Source organism: Papilio xuthus, unplaced genomic scaffold, assembly GCF_000836235.2.
Source record: "Papilio xuthus unplaced genomic scaffold, Pxut_1.1 DF828177.1, whole genome shotgun sequence".
Taxonomy (NCBI): Eukaryota; Metazoa; Arthropoda; class Insecta; order Lepidoptera; family Papilionidae; genus Papilio; species Papilio xuthus.
In genome coordinates, this window is record NW_013530472.1 from 2,587,413 (window position 1) to 2,603,254 (window position 15,842).

General features: G+C 31.9%; 3 protein-coding genes across 3 annotated transcripts in view; 2 read left to right on the top strand and 1 right to left on the bottom strand.

The window, feature by feature from the left end:
* Positions 1–4,928: 4,928 nt before the first annotated feature.
* On the bottom strand, positions 4,929–7,767 carry LOC106113640 (hydroxysteroid 17-beta dehydrogenase 10). Its single transcript, XM_013306478.1, has 6 exons — positions 7,601–7,767; positions 6,799–6,963; positions 6,247–6,411; positions 5,980–6,108; positions 5,393–5,501; positions 4,929–5,198 (listed from the first exon to the last, which is right to left on the bottom strand). The coding sequence occupies exons 1-6, from the start codon at positions 7,607–7,609 to the stop codon at positions 5,008–5,010; spliced, it is 768 nt and encodes a 255-aa protein (XP_013161932.1). The 5' UTR covers positions 7,610–7,767; the 3' UTR covers positions 4,929–5,007.
* A 598-nt stretch (positions 7,768–8,365) lies between these two features.
* LOC106113650 (lysophospholipase-like protein 1) lies at positions 8,366–10,285 on the top strand. The gene is made up of 4 exons (XM_013306493.1): positions 8,366–8,639; positions 8,793–9,059; positions 9,310–9,453; positions 9,712–10,285. The coding sequence occupies exons 1-4, from the start codon at positions 8,558–8,560 to the stop codon at positions 9,906–9,908; spliced, it is 690 nt and encodes a 229-aa protein (XP_013161947.1). The 5' UTR covers positions 8,366–8,557; the 3' UTR covers positions 9,909–10,285.
* Positions 10,286–10,952: 667 nt separating this feature from the next.
* LOC106113881 (uncharacterized) overlaps positions 10,953–15,842 on the top strand; it is a 7,373-nt gene continuing 2,483 nt past the window's right edge. The window contains exons 1-3 of the mRNA XM_013306926.1: positions 10,953–15,308; positions 15,409–15,568; positions 15,640–15,818. Of these exons, the coding sequence (XP_013162380.1) occupies positions 11,002–15,308; positions 15,409–15,568; positions 15,640–15,818 (4,646 nt within the window). The 5' untranslated portion in view covers positions 10,953–11,001. The remainder of the gene's footprint in view (positions 15,309–15,408; positions 15,569–15,639; positions 15,819–15,842) is intronic.

Genomic DNA, 15,842 nt, shown 5'->3' on the forward strand with positions numbered 1-15,842 from the left:
TATTAAGGTATATTTAATTATTTTCAATTCAAATTAATCAATTTAAATAAGTTTGCATACAGATGAGAGAGAACTTTTTAAAATCAATATATAATAACATACCAAATAAATTGAAGTTATAAAAAGATACATATATATATCGATTATATTTTTATCGGCCGGTATCAGTACAAAAAGAAAATAATAAACCTTGTAAATATTAGCACGTTACAGTGATTTATTCTACTTGTATTGTAATTATGTAACATATTTTTCAACATACGTGCAAGAGAGCCTTAAAAATCATAGATTTTTAAACGATATGGGTACTAGCGCCTACCGACCGACGGTCGAGCGAGGCGATGTATTTTTGTAAAAGATATTGTTCTTTATTAACATATATGATATGTTAACTCAAAGTACATTACATCGTATTTTTCTAATATAAATATATTGGAGTACGTAAACAAGTGTAATGATCAACTTTTACTGCGGAAATAAAGGATATATAAATGTATATAAATGTAATTGTTATACGACACACGATCATTGTACAAGCCCTGATATGGTTTGCGAATCGCGGTTTAGTTTATTGTTTGTTTGTTTGTTTGTTTGTTTGGCGGATATTTAGTACATCGTGAACATCATATTATTGGGTAAAGAATGGATTTAAGTTAATCAAAAATGTGATTAATGGTTTGTGTTTGAATATGAATGTTTATATATATATATATTATTATTATAAAATAATGATTATAATATTGTCATTGCACCAAGTGCGAATGTATTGTAGAAGCAGCATCAACGATTTAATATTGTAGGTTATATTGTTATTATAAAGAGTTTGATTCATATAATTTGGCTTTACGCCTTTTTTTTCTATCTAGGCTTATTAAGATACATAAGTTATGGCCACCATGTTTCTGTCTTTAATACCGTCCAGTGAACCACGACTTTAATCGTCTCTGATAAAACATAAATGAAGTTTTAGGCTCTAAAAAATAAATTCTACATTTCTTAGTATGTTCATATCTATAGAGTGGGTTTGTTTGTTAAATGACGAATAGGTACACAACGCTCATAAAATTATTTATATTTTTTTTTTGTTTCACAAAAGTACAGGTGTATGTATGAATTTATACAAATATAGAGGAGCGCTATATTAAAGTTTAAAATTATCAAAAAACATTTTTTTTTAAATTAGATCAGAATTATAAAAATAAAAAATATTTTTTAATAATAAAAGTCACATGATGTATATTTACTTTAGCAATCCTCTATATTTATTCATATTTATGTACATAATTATATATTTGTTCGTATACACTTTACAAAGTTCCTGGATACAAAGTTGTGGTATGTTTTATACGATATACAAAATACATGATAGGATTTCGGTTTGCGCGAACAACGTAATTTATATTAGAACAAACGTTTGGTGATTTTGAGCAATTATTTTATCACAACATCGACCATAAGATTAACATAATTATTTGAATCCCTGCATGCTTGATACTTCCTATCTAAAATAGAAATTATTGAATAGTAAAAAAACTATTGTAAAGCTGTGATACCAACATTTCAAGTTAAAATCTGTACAATGTTACCCGAACAAAAAAAAATATCCGTATTATAACATTTGAATGTATAGATCGATTGATTCCAATATCATCAAATGAAATTTAATTGGAGATTAATTTTCTATATATGTATTATAATTTATTACAAGCTTTTATTAAGTTTACCTGTACGAGTGTATCAATTCTTGCAAATTAAAATTAATTTAACTTTCCAGTTACCGATTGAGTTGAAATATTTTATTTCATCTTTACAAATTAGTTTAATCAATTAAATGTCATAAAGGTCGAGTTCCACTGATGTGTCGCAGCTTTACAATCGTAAGTCATTTAAGACGAAGTTAATCTGTGATTGTATGGAATAGTTAGATTTGTTAGGCTGCGTGTATGCTTTTGCTCTACCCTGTAGCGGCAGAACATAACATTTTGTGTATATTAACCGGGTTTTTTCCGCAACGGCTTTAAAAAGTCCCTTTGAAAGGTTAAAGTAACGCCATCTCTTATCTCATTCACGAAATAAATTCTGTACAATAAGTTTGTTACAACCATTTTAATTTAAACGTTTTGTTACCATTTTACAGTATTTTTGTACATCAGATTTATTTTTTATTTATATTATTACTAGTATTCTAAATATGCAGTATTAATTGCAATAAATTTGGTCTATTAACAGATATATATATTGATTTGAGTTTAAAGTAATCATTCGAAACGTTTTGATTTACATTCGTTTATATAATATATTTATGTTATGTATCATATTGGTCAATATTTTTTATCTATAACAGAAAAATGTATTAATTTTAATTCTTATTCATCACAACTTATATACCACATTATATATTTATATTTAGAAACTAACAGAGATAAATCGTAGGAGATTACAGCGTCGTGTGCCATTTAAAAAATATTTACATGGTTATAATAATAAGGGGATTGTCGGAGGGGAAATGGATAGTAGCATCGGTTTGCGCGGCTGTACGGACATTATCGCCAATTGGCCAAGAAATTGTCACAATACTTGTGATATGTTTAAATTTGTACAAACCTGAGACATATCTTTTTACTCGAAGTAAATCCCCAAGTGACATCTCATAGCAGCTTCCTCAACTGTTTTATGTAGAATCGAATTACTTCGAGTTTTTTTCGCCGAGCGAAATATTGGACAATATGTGTGTTTTAGATAGCAATGATCATATCATTAATAATATTTTAATTACTGCTTCGTCTATACGTCATTTTGCTTCATTACAGTTTCGACAATTTATTTAATTGAATAGAATTTAAATCTATGCTTGTAACGTACGTGTAAAACCCACTATTTTCGTCTTAAGATTAGATTGTAAAATACAGCGTAATATGTTCTATGTAACTTTCATGTAAGTAATATCTATATTTATGAATTAAATATTAAGTATTTTGAAACGTTAAGGCACACGCCATGGGTGTTGTATGTGTAAATGTACATTTTGAGTTGAATTAGAGTAAAGGTAGCGAGGATTTAGTTGTCGGAGGGGACGGAGAGCGACTGTCGCTTCGCTCAGAGTGCGTAAGGTGGCCACGCGATGGCCACCCGTCGCCGGCAATGAGCTCCTCGCGGCCACCATCGCCACATCATCACGACGAGTTGACGACACGATAGGGCGGGAGAATCAAACGCGTCACACACATTCCAAAATATAATAAATGAAAACCGCGCTAAGTACGCTAAGTGACGCGCGTCGACGAACGCGTTGCTATTTTGTAAGTTAGCCACTTTGTTGTTCATTAACGATAAGTTAGGTTTAATCTCAATGGATGTTGTTTACTTTAGTCTGTGTATAGTATTGTATCGTAAGTTTGAGGAGGTGAATTTGAGCGAATCGACAGGCGTCCGCCTGAGGGTTCTTCATAGAATGTAAATGTTAAGTACCTAAGCGATTACTTTGCACCTAACTTCATTTCGAGAGCCGTTAGTTTTATTAATTGTACATATAGCTAGGGCGAGGTACACAGTTTCAATCAATATTATATGGTTATTGTTGATTCTGATAATATGGGGGCTGGCAAAATACCAATGCAATATCGCATTTGATGTTATAAATTTATTAAATCTATCTGATACCATAGACATATATGGCTATTTATGTGTTAATATTGTGTATCGACGCGGCGTGGAGCCCGCGGCGATGACGCGGCGCCGAGGAGCGCGCCCGCCGCCAGGGAACGAAGCCCTCGCAAATCTATAATATATTATATGTATGTAATACCCTAAGTACACCCGTTAAGTTCAGCCATTCAAGGCTCTTATTTTTGTAAGGTTGCTACCATTTTAACTGTATTAATATCGAAAAATAGATTTATTTCTCGAAGACACGCAACTTTTATACATTTTATTTGTTGCTGTAATATTTTTATTTTGAATAAAAGATACTACATTTGTTACCATTTGTTTAATTGTTATACCGATGAAAAAGCGTTGCATTGTCTCCTGTTACAGTCCAGTTAGGAATGGAGCAACCGGCGCTGGCGTACCTTCCCGCGAGGCCTCGTGCCCTCCGCGACTTACATTACCTCACGCCGCAACTTTTGTACATTTAAATTAATAGATAAATATAATTGTTGTCGCTAAATCATTTAACTTTATTTTATGATCTACGTGGTGACTTCATCAATGAAATCGTAGATGATGAACTAAATGTATTTCATCACAATATAGATATTTACACGTGCGTATGCGCTGCGACGGCACAATGCGTCGATCGCGCACCCTCGATGTATTTATTTTCATGGTTTTTAATTATCATTGTGAGACGCACGAACGTGCCCCTTATTGTAGAAATAAATCATATTTTCGTTTAAATTATTGCGTCTTTCTTTTACCTCCAAATCGGATAAAATTGATATCCTATCGAAATAAACCTAAAAGCAGTAATAAATTATTTTTAAGTCTATAAAACAGTTGAACTAAAACATACAACTTGTAAAGTACTACAAAGAAAAGTTACAATACTCATAAATTGCCTACCCATTTAAATATATATTATAGTTTGCCTAATTAAAAAAATACGTTGTATTTTTTGGTATCAAATTAATTCAAGTTATGGGAGATAAAAAACTTACAAATTGCAATGAATTCAATAAACACGATTTATAATTGCTACTACTAGCGCCATCTTTTATCAGTGAAAATATACTTGCACTCAGTAATATGAAAAAGCCTTTATACCGCCAAAATACAAAATTAACCTTATTTATCCTGCCAATATTGATTTGTTATTATATTATAGGTACTTTAAACTATTTAAGACACTGTCTATTGGATACGGTGTAAGGTTTAAGTTTAGTGTCAACAATGTTACAATTACACATTATCAAAAAAAGAAGTTTTAATGAAAACAGATTTTTTATTCCCTGATACAAATAAAATCAACACCGATTTATTATTATAAAACATTCAAACTTAAAAACTTCACGGTTGCATTCTCAGTGAACCATCCAATCGTATTGTTTCACCGTTGATCATTGGATTTTGTATAATACTCTGTACTAATAAGGCATATTCATTAGGATTTCCAAGACGAGATGGGAAAGGTACTGAGGCTTCTAATTGCTTAATAGCGGGCTCCGGTAGCTGTTCCATCATTGGTGTACGGAATAAACCTGTGAATATTCAAACATTATTAGATTTTTAATTTAGACATTTAAATTTCATTAACGGATTTAAATAAAATAACATTGTAACTTGATACAGAGATTGAGACAGTTAAAATTTGATTTTCAGCAAATAAAGCAAATTATCAATTGATATGGCAGCATAAATTAGTTCATTTTGTTAAGCTTAACATTGTACTAACCTGGTGCAATAGTGACAACTCTAATACCCTGCTTAGCGAGGTCTCTAGCTATTGGTAATGTCATTCCGACTACACCTGCCTTCGATGCTGCATAAGCTGCCTGACCAATCTGAAATAAAGCAATAAAATTCTTTTATATGAACAAAATCCAATTACCGAATAATCGTAAATATTTTTTATTGAATTAAATAAACTAATAACAAAATAGAACATAATATATCTAAAATTTCTAGATTAATCCAAAATTAATACTATTCTTATATTAGATTAAATAATCTTAACCAACAGTTAGGTTGGTTTCTGAAAACAAAACTTCTGTATAAAATGTAATCTCATATATGTCATTATCTTTGACAAAACAGAGATAACGATACATTTTGAATGGAGATTATAGTCTTAGAAATCTACAGTGAATCAATTAACAAAAGCCAGACTGTTACAACAGTTAAATCTCTGCTACAACACCTTAATAGGCTGTCTGTGAATTTTCACAGCGGAAACACTTTACTGAGAATGATGACTAAGTGACATTTTTGTACAAGGGTTTTAAATGATAAAATGTGGTATTAGAAACTAGAGTGCATTACCTGTCCATCAAATGCTGCGATACTAGCTGTGTTTATTATAACTCCTTTTTGTCCGTTTGCATCTGCTGAATTCTTACCAATCATACCCGCTGCCAAACGGATTACATTAAAAGTCCCAATTAAATTAACCTGAAAAAAGTAAAAAATATTATATTTTACCAGGTCAAAAATATAAAAAACAAGCAATTACATTATATTGATAATGATAATAAAAATGATTGCAAATCAATAAGTTTTGGTATTTACTCGAGTTGCATATTAACATACCTCAATAGTTTGCTGGAAAAGTTTAAGATCAAAAGGTTGATCCTTTTTAAAATTATAAACTCTAGCTGCAGTAGCAATTCCAGCACAGTTGACAGCCACATCGAGGCGACCAAATTTATCCATTGTTGTTTGCAAAGCATTTTGAACGTCTTCTTTTGATGTAACCTTAAAATTATGATATTGACATACATTAATAAAAAAAAATTAAATATTTGTGTTATAACACAAAAATTTAAATTACATTGTTTTGAACTTTAGATTAAAATAAGTAATTAAATGACTAATTAATTAAACTACCAAAATAAAACTACAAACATTGTTTTTAATAGATACAAAAAAAAATTGTACGTAAAAAGTACTTTCATTACTGTTGCAAAGTTTGTATCCATATTCTTTATGACCAGTGCCAGGTTTACATTTTAAGGTTATTATTTTATTTAAATAATCTCTAGTTTTAAAAGTAAGAGTATGTATCAAAGCCACAAAAACATCTGAATTTATCTGTTTGTTAGTAACATAAAAATTAATAAATGAAAACAATTGTATAAATACATTAACTGGTGCAAATGCTGCATTTTCTCCAAGTTCTTTTGCTGTCCCCTGTCCAGTGCTAGAAGGCAGATCGCATATTACAACACGTCCACCTTGCTTCACTATCATTTCTGCTGTGGCACGGCCTAAGCCAGATGCTCCACCCGTTACTAATCCGACAAGACCCTGGAAATTTATTTAGGTCAAGATTATACATGACACGAACACTAATAGATACTTTAACAAATATTGGTATTATAAAGGTACAACTAGCAGTCCTACACAGATACTCAAAGGAGGATACTATATTCCTGTGGAGATTGAGAAGGAAAATAGCATTCAGTAGTTGTCTCTTTGTAAACACAACTGGAGAGTGCATGCACTACAAGGGCTGCTACACTGCTGGGGTTCTATGGTAAAGGATACCTACTACTACTACTTCTTATAGAAAACTTTAAACATGTTAATAGGGTCCAAAGTTCAAAACCATTATCTTTAATATTTCATAGAGTTGTACTTTAACCTTAATACACTCTGAGTCACATTGTATATTATCTTATTAAAATCACACAAGAATATGTTTGTTAATAATTTTTATGCATGAATTTAAATTTGAAGAATGATAGATGATTTTTATCGTAAGTGTCTAATAAAATAAGCGATTAGTAAATTACATAGCACTTCTCAAAACTTTTTGTTAACCTATAAAAGATGTGAAGGCAAAGTTTATTAAGCAAACGACGAAGTTCAAAAGTTATAATCATTAATTTAATTAATTGTATGTATAGGAAATAATTAAAAGCCATATAAAATTATTTCTTACCTTAAGCATTGTTGTAGAAGTAAGTATTTAACGATTTGTGGACAAACTCACTCAATACTAAATCGAAAACTTGGTTGTGTTCACGTTTTATCACATAAGAAATATTTAATTATCTACGTAGATATGTACATTCATTTATCAAATATATTCTATGTATAATTTACATATTATCGCAGTTTTTCTTTACTTTATTGATAAGAAAAACGTTGTTTATTTTGATAATAAAAAACGATTTCGAATCGATTATAAGTTCGTTTCGATTTAAACGACTTAGCCTAAATATAGATAAAAAAAATTACGTATTATAATTTTATTTATTCTTAGTTTGTGTGATAAGGCAACGTAAAGCCAAAACAACAATATACATAGGGTACCACAATCTTTACTGATACCAAAACTATATAAACGGCATTGCAAAACTTTATATTCACGTCAGTACATATTTATTTTTTTGAACTTAAAACAGCACAACCAAAGAGTATATAAAATATAAGCACAACTATATATTTACGAAAAACGTGGTTATTTAATAGCAACTGAAATTGATTAACAAGGGCTTTAAGCCTGAATCGATTCATTCACTTAAATCGATGTATTTAAGTAGCTCACCTCACTATAACGCTAAAATTGATAGATGTCAAATGCCTTTCATAAATTAGTCCAATTATAATTTTTTAACTCGGCTATAAATATCTTTCAGCATATTACACATCAAATTATCAAATTCCAGTAGGCTTTCAGCACTGTGGCGAGGAATTGTATTTTTTGGCAAACTTAACTAATGGCAATAGACAATTGATTTCTTAACTATGGTACATGGTACTTATATAATCTGGCTCGTGTCGTTAAGGTTGAAATTTGAACTTTATCTTTACCTTGTGTCTTGTATTGTTGACAGTGAAATACATATTTAATTTTCCACTGCATATTTAAAACTAGTTTAATTAATAAGTTAATATGTCTAAATTAAGCGCTTTAACATTCACACGAAACACTGGTGCCAAACACACTGCCACTGTTGTATTTTTCCATGGATCAGGTTTGTTTGTATGTTATAACCTCAAATTTTTCGACTCAGTTATTTAATAACTCGTTTTTAGTTCTGGTAATGAAAGGAATGATGTTAATTTCGCTCTATGAATGACATTTCGAGGTGGAAAGCTTTTTGAAAAATGTATATTTTCTTTTTTAGGGGCAAATGGAGAACACATGCAAGAATGGGTCAATTTAATGACGAAAAACTTCAAATTTCCACATATTAAAGTGATTTATCCAACAGCACCGTTACAGCCGTATACACCAGCTGGTGGTCAACCTAGTAATGTATGGTTTGATAGAGCTGATATCAACCAAAGTGTTGCAGAGAACTTGGATTCAGTAGAAAGAATAGGTGTGCAAGTAAAAGAATTAATTAAAAGTGAAGTTGATGGTGGGATTCCTATCAACAGAATTATTGTAGGTAAGATGCCTTACTACTGAAAGTAATTAACTATATTTTATAGGTATTTCCTTGTACTTTTATATTTAGTATAAGAAGTAATGGCCAACAGTTCGTAGGGTTATAGCAAATTGATTATGATAAGGAGTGGTGGCTTATGAATGTAACATGCTAGTCAGTACTTCCGAGCTGTTGGTGTATCAAAAGATGAACAAAAGAAGGGGGAAAATGTTGGAAGATCTATTGAAACATATATTTCTCTATGTTCCAGGTGGATTCTCAATGGGTGGAGCACTTTCATTCTACACAGGCTACAGATGGGAGCGCAACTTGGCTGGTGTGTTTGCATTCAGCTCTTTCCTCAACAACCAATCTGTTGTATATCAAGATCTCAGTAAAAGCTCGGGCACAAAATGTAAGTTCAAAAATGTATTACAAGCACAATTGACACTAAATTAACATGTACTTATTGCTGAATACTATTAATACCTAAAAGAGTTATTTAAGAGTATCCCTTAAACAACTGGGTTATTTACAGTGGGTTTCTGAGACCAAAATCCCCATTTAACACCTATTGTTGTCCCTGTTTTGTCAAAGATAATGACAGGAAGGATGATATGTTTGTTATGGAGATTTAGAGGAATGTATAAACATATGTATTAATTTATTCCAGTTCCACCACTACTTCAGATTCATGGTGACAGTGATGACTTGGTGGATCTGACATGGGGAAGAAATACATACAATGAGTTGAAGAAATATGGTGTCAATGGGGAGTTTCACGTGATGTCCAAATTAGGACATTCTATAAACAAGAAGGGAATGAATATAATTAGTGATTGGATTGTTAATATACTACCTGATGTATGACTAAGTATTAAATCATACTTTAGGAAGTATAAATAGGATAGCTAAGCCCAAAGAGAAGTAATCTCTATAGTTTAGTTGAATAACCAGTGCAAAAGTAAAGTTTGTGATGATTTTCCAACAGTTGGTGTGTGGCTGGAAATGATTATATTATCAAGAGTTTTTGTGTATAGTTGATGTGTTGCATCATAATTGTGATATAAAATTTACATATCACAACAGAATTAGAACAGTTTAAGGGGAAGTTAGATGTAAGGCTAAAAATGATACCAGATTACCGATCTATATGTTATCATAATATGCATTAAACCTTAATTCCACGAAATTTTTTGTAGCAAAAAAACTGTTTTTTTTAATAAGTCATACTTGCGTTCATAGTTCAGTAGATTTTTTTAATTAGTTGTTTTGTTTTTAACTAGTTCAGTAGATTTTTTTAATTAGTTGTTTGTCACACTGGACACCATCGAATTAAGGCTTAATAAAATACTTTACAGTTCCTAAATAACATAGTTTTTACATGAATTCATAATGCACAAACTCTTACCGTTTATACTAACTACACAGATTAGTTACATTGTTAAATATATTTATATTCTTAGTTCTATTCTTAATACCTATGGCTGTTAATATTATTGTTGAAATAAAACTATTTATACATTTTAAGTTTTCTTCTTTATATTTCTTGCCTTTTATATTTTTATTATAATTATATATGATGATAATGATTATAAATTACAAGCTGTCGCTAGTCTGCCTGCGCTGAATTAAAAAAAAAATTATTTAGGCTATCTATGTGTACTTCCAGACTATGTTCTACATGTATGCCAGATTTCAGTGAGATTCGTTGAACCGTTTTATAGATATCTTCTATCACACATTTGTCCTTGATATACATCTAAACATTCGCATTTGTAATAATATTAGTAAGATAATCGATTGATTAAAATCGATACAAACGACAGTTACATAATGTCACTGGCAGCCATAAATAATAAATTCCATTAAAACATCAACTTGACATTTTTTTGACAAAAGAAAAAGTTTTTTTTGTAATTCTATAAAGTGACCGGAAGACGTTGTGTTATATAAAGTCGAAATGCCTCCTAAAAAAGAGAAAGAGCGCGGCGATGACGATAATTACTGGCGAATACTTATTGAGCAAACACCTTTAAATGAGCCTACATGGAATGTTAAAGTAGTTATATTTGAAACAGCTGGAAGCGAACAGGAAATCATGTATTTAAACAAATTCGAAACCTTCGCTAAAGAAGAAAAAAGGTTTGTAATCAAAAATATTTGTAAATCTGAAACCATGTTCATGGTTAACCAACTTGGTGCTGAAAAGAAGGTAAAAGATGAAAGCTTACGAGTTTTTGAGGAAGGTCACATGTACCTCAAAGAAAAGAAAGATATTCCCCCAGACATACTCGCACTTATAATTAAACATCTTGTTTTAAAAATGAAACAAGAATATCTTTCCATACAAAAGCAAATATTTGTTGTAAGAGAAGGTATGAGAAATGAATCGTTGACAATGATAGATCGCTCTGAAATAAGAAATAATATGCCACTTCAAAGTGTCCAACCGAGTGAACCTGTCGAGCCACCACACCCCAAAGGTAAAGGCAAAAAAGATGAAACAGATGTTGCAAGTACTATAGTACCGGAAGAAGGCAAAAAATATAACACATTACTTCGAGTGAGAGGAGAAGAATGGAGGGACAAAGTTTACGTCGATGACTTTCCACTTGATGGGCCTAATTTATATCTGGCAATTACGGGATTTTTGGAACCTTATCTCTTGGAGAGCCTCATGAAAATCGGCGTTCCTCTAACAGCAGTTGTTCAAATAAGGATCGATCCAGCAACAAATAAAATATCATCAGGTTATTTTACAGGAACTAAAAGAGGACATAGTGCAATTGAATTAGCTGCAGAAAAATCATATGAATTTTGGAAAACGCTACAAGAATTGCGATTAGATAATACGTCTGCTCCAAATTTTAAAGATATGGCTTTTATAGTTTTTACTCCGCCGTACGGTAGTAGTGACACGTTATCGAGTAGCGCTGACCGTGTGTACGATGAGCTCAGTTTCCTCATGTACGACATACAAGATTTAACGAGGCAACACGCACATTATTTAGACAATATGGACGTCAAGTGCATACCCACTGAAAGTAAGAATATGCACATGTTGAAATCGTACTGTGATCAATTAAACGAAATCCCTCTGGAATGTACCACAATTTTTTCTATAATAGATAGTATGCTACAAACTATTTGTTACTGCGCTCCCTGTGACAGCAAAAGCGGCACTACATCTCTGTCGACAGACTTTACAATAATGCAAAATAGTTTTAGTACTAAAAGTCCCACTAATTTTGATAAAGCCGATAATCTTGTAAATAAAGTTTTTGACACTTTATCTAAAGGTGATTTAAATAAGAAAAATTATCGAATAACATGTGGTGAAGAATATGACAAATATAAAGATCCAGTCATTATAAACTATGGAGATTGTGCACAATGCACTACTTTTCATTTAGAAAATATTAATTTGGACAATATTATTTGGTCTTCGTTAGTTAACATGCCCATTTGCAACTTGTGGCAAAATCAGGCAATACCTTCAGAAGAGATACAAGCGAAGGTCAACTTCCATCTCAGCGCACTACACACGTGTTTCGACAAAAAAGAACTTGACGATTCCTTATTCAGTAGACTTGTTCACATGTTATCTTTTCGTAAACTTTATAATAATAGAAGTTCTTTGAAAAAGGGTACCGTTCCTCCAACCAGCATTTCTGAATTTAAGAAAATATATTTAAAACGTAGCACTTTCGCGGAACCCTTTCCCAAAACCACGTCGTTATTCTGGACGAGCAGTGCTACTTCTCCTCCGAGCCCGACTATTGTAAAAAGTTACAGCTATACCAAAGAATTTAACTCCGGAAGCAGCTCTGAGGAGCAACGAGTTGAACTTCTGTTCGATTGTCCTGATTTAAGCGAACTAGTATCTGCTCTTGAAATAACAAATGATAAGCCTGTAAATCATTTAATTGACGAATATGATTTTTTCGAAGATTTTTCTGGAATAAATTCCTTGCAAGTATTACTAAAGGCATTTACCAAATTTAATTGCTTAAACTATAAATATTGTGAAGTAACTGATGATTTTGTTATGATGTTTTACAATAATCATGATAGCGATGGAATTTCACGCGAGGAATGGCGTTGTCATTTACCAACCCCCGTGTGTTTGCAAGACTTTTTCGATTTCGTACTTGAGGAAGAATATCAATGGATTCAAGACGAAGAGAAACTGTACGATGAATGCACTCTGTTAAAAACTAAATTAGAATGGAAAGAGTCGCTAGATAAAGTGCCAACTAAAAGTTGTGTTGAAAATATTGATGATATAGATTCTGAGCTTTTAATTACAGGATCTCTGAAATATCAAGAAAGAATACAAAACGATAGCCTCGAAGAAGAGGATGTAGACCAAAATGCTAGCTTATTACCTAAAATGACAGTTTCATCGACTTCCAGCCCAGATTCCAAAAGTAGCCGCAAGCCAAAATCTACACCAGAAAACAAAAAGAAAGGTGTCGATGTGATATCGGACGCAGATAATGTTTCAGAATATAATACGTACCTAAAAAGATTTTCCGGTTATAACTTAGGAGAAAGAAGAGTTGAAGTATTCGGAAAAGATTCGATTTTTTTTTCTAAAGATGGTACAAAAATATGCAGTTTTTACACTATTATTATACCAATGAATTTGGAGTATTTAGTTTTAAATGTTGTTCCGGGTAACGAAAATAATGAATTTTGGATGCAAAAAAAACTAGGAGATGCTGTTCCTGCTAATATTGACAATGTTGGTGAATCTTTTAGAATTATAAGTAAAGATCAAGTAACATACTACTTAAAGAAAAATTGGTACCAACCACCGATACCTACGGTAACTTCACTTAGTAGTCAAAGTAAAGTAAAACATAATGATAACTCAAGTAAGACTAAAGTTAAAACAACAAGTTCAGTTAACACTCTAATGTGTGATTCAAAATTGTATCACACTTTCGTAATAACGTGGCCAAACGGTCTTATTATAGAGAGTGTAAATGATGATAATTCGCCCAAAGTTAATCATATTAAACAATTTTATGTAAGTCATGTAACAAATATTAATGAAGACATGCGTTGCATGACTCTAAATGGCGAAGTGGTTATCTTTAAAAAATCTGGTATCATAGAAATATATAGACCGGACGCCACTTATATTAAAATCATCAAATGTTCAAAACGAATTGTACATCAAGAAATTATAGAGGAAATTCGCAGCGCCAGTAGCTCTGAGAAAAATAAGAAACTCAAAGGTAAATCCGGATCCGCAAAAGACAAGCTGGGTAAATCCACGTCAAAGTCTTCGAAAAGTGCTATTGAACAGAATGAAACTTCGGTCGGTACGCCACATTACGAGTTATTTATTGATGAATTCGAAATAACAGATTCAAATGGTTTGAAGGAAAAATGGGTAAACAATCAACTCGTAAGCGCTGAAAAGCTACTAGTAAGGACAGCCACGGACTATAATTTAGGTGAAGTGTTTTCTCGGCGAATGGATGGCACATATACGTTACTCAATAAAGACGGAATGTTCGTTGCAACATTTTATGACAACACCAGAATAATTACGACTTACTCAATTGATGATGAAGATATTTATCCAGAAGTCGATTCTACTGATTTATTGAATTCGCGTGTTATATTTGAAAATGATAAGACATCAAAAGATGTTGGTGAATCTGCAAAAAGTAAAGATAGTTTAGCATCACGTGATAGTTCGATAAGTGACACCTTAAACGAAGATGTGAGAGAAGAAGAAAAAGAAGTGAGAACGGACGGTTTTGTCTCAATTCACGTGACTCATACAATAGAGAACGCTAATTTTGCTACCGTCACCGTTAACAAAGCTAATGGCGATATTTCTGTTGACTCGTCAAATAAAACTTCTTTAGTATTAGATACAAATGGGAATTACGAATTTTTGCTTGATAAATCAACTAATGCTAATTTTGATGGTGATAGTTTAAATATTAATTTTGAAGCTTGCAATCAGTGTGAATCTACTACCACGTGTACGGTCAACATAAACAATATGAAAAGCGCAAGCGATATTGATCAAACATGGTTAACTATGAAGGATTCCTTTGGTAAAAACATTGTTGTTGACGTGGAGGGTGCAATTAATATAGTAACTGATCCGATAAAAGACGAAGTTGAGCAAAACAAAGATGAAAAAGTATCTTATAAACCTACCGCGTCTTGCCTTACGTTGTTGGGAAAGTGTAGAGAAATGTATGATGCTAAGGCGTTAAGATTTTTTGTGTTCAGGAGGTTAGTACAAAACTTTATGATATTTAAATACACGCATACGTTAAAAATATCTTGTAGTACTTGTAGGAACTAAAGTATCAAGTGTATATTTTAATTGTAGAGACTTGAGTTGTTCTGAGCTAGTTCACCGTTCACTTATGGAACAGTACAAGAATCATTGCCGTTGGCAGCCTTGGTGTTCAATCAATGAGTATGATACTTTTGGTGATCACCGCAGAATTCTATCAATACTTACGCCATTACAACTTACTGAAACCGAAGTAAGAATATTTTACTATTTCTAAACTTGTATGAGGTCTTCATATTCATGTAACATTTATTGTAATTATAGAAATGGTTAATGCGGTCGAAATACTGTGATAAGCCAAAGCATCTAAAGTTTAAAGACTTAAAAGAAGATACGGGCAAAGGTTTTTATCATTGGATGCGTCCGTATGGAAGATTTCAACCTGAACCGAAGAGTATTGAAGAGTTCAAATTACCAAGACTACCCAGAGCATATGTTTTAAGGTAAAAGTACTCCCACCTTCAGTG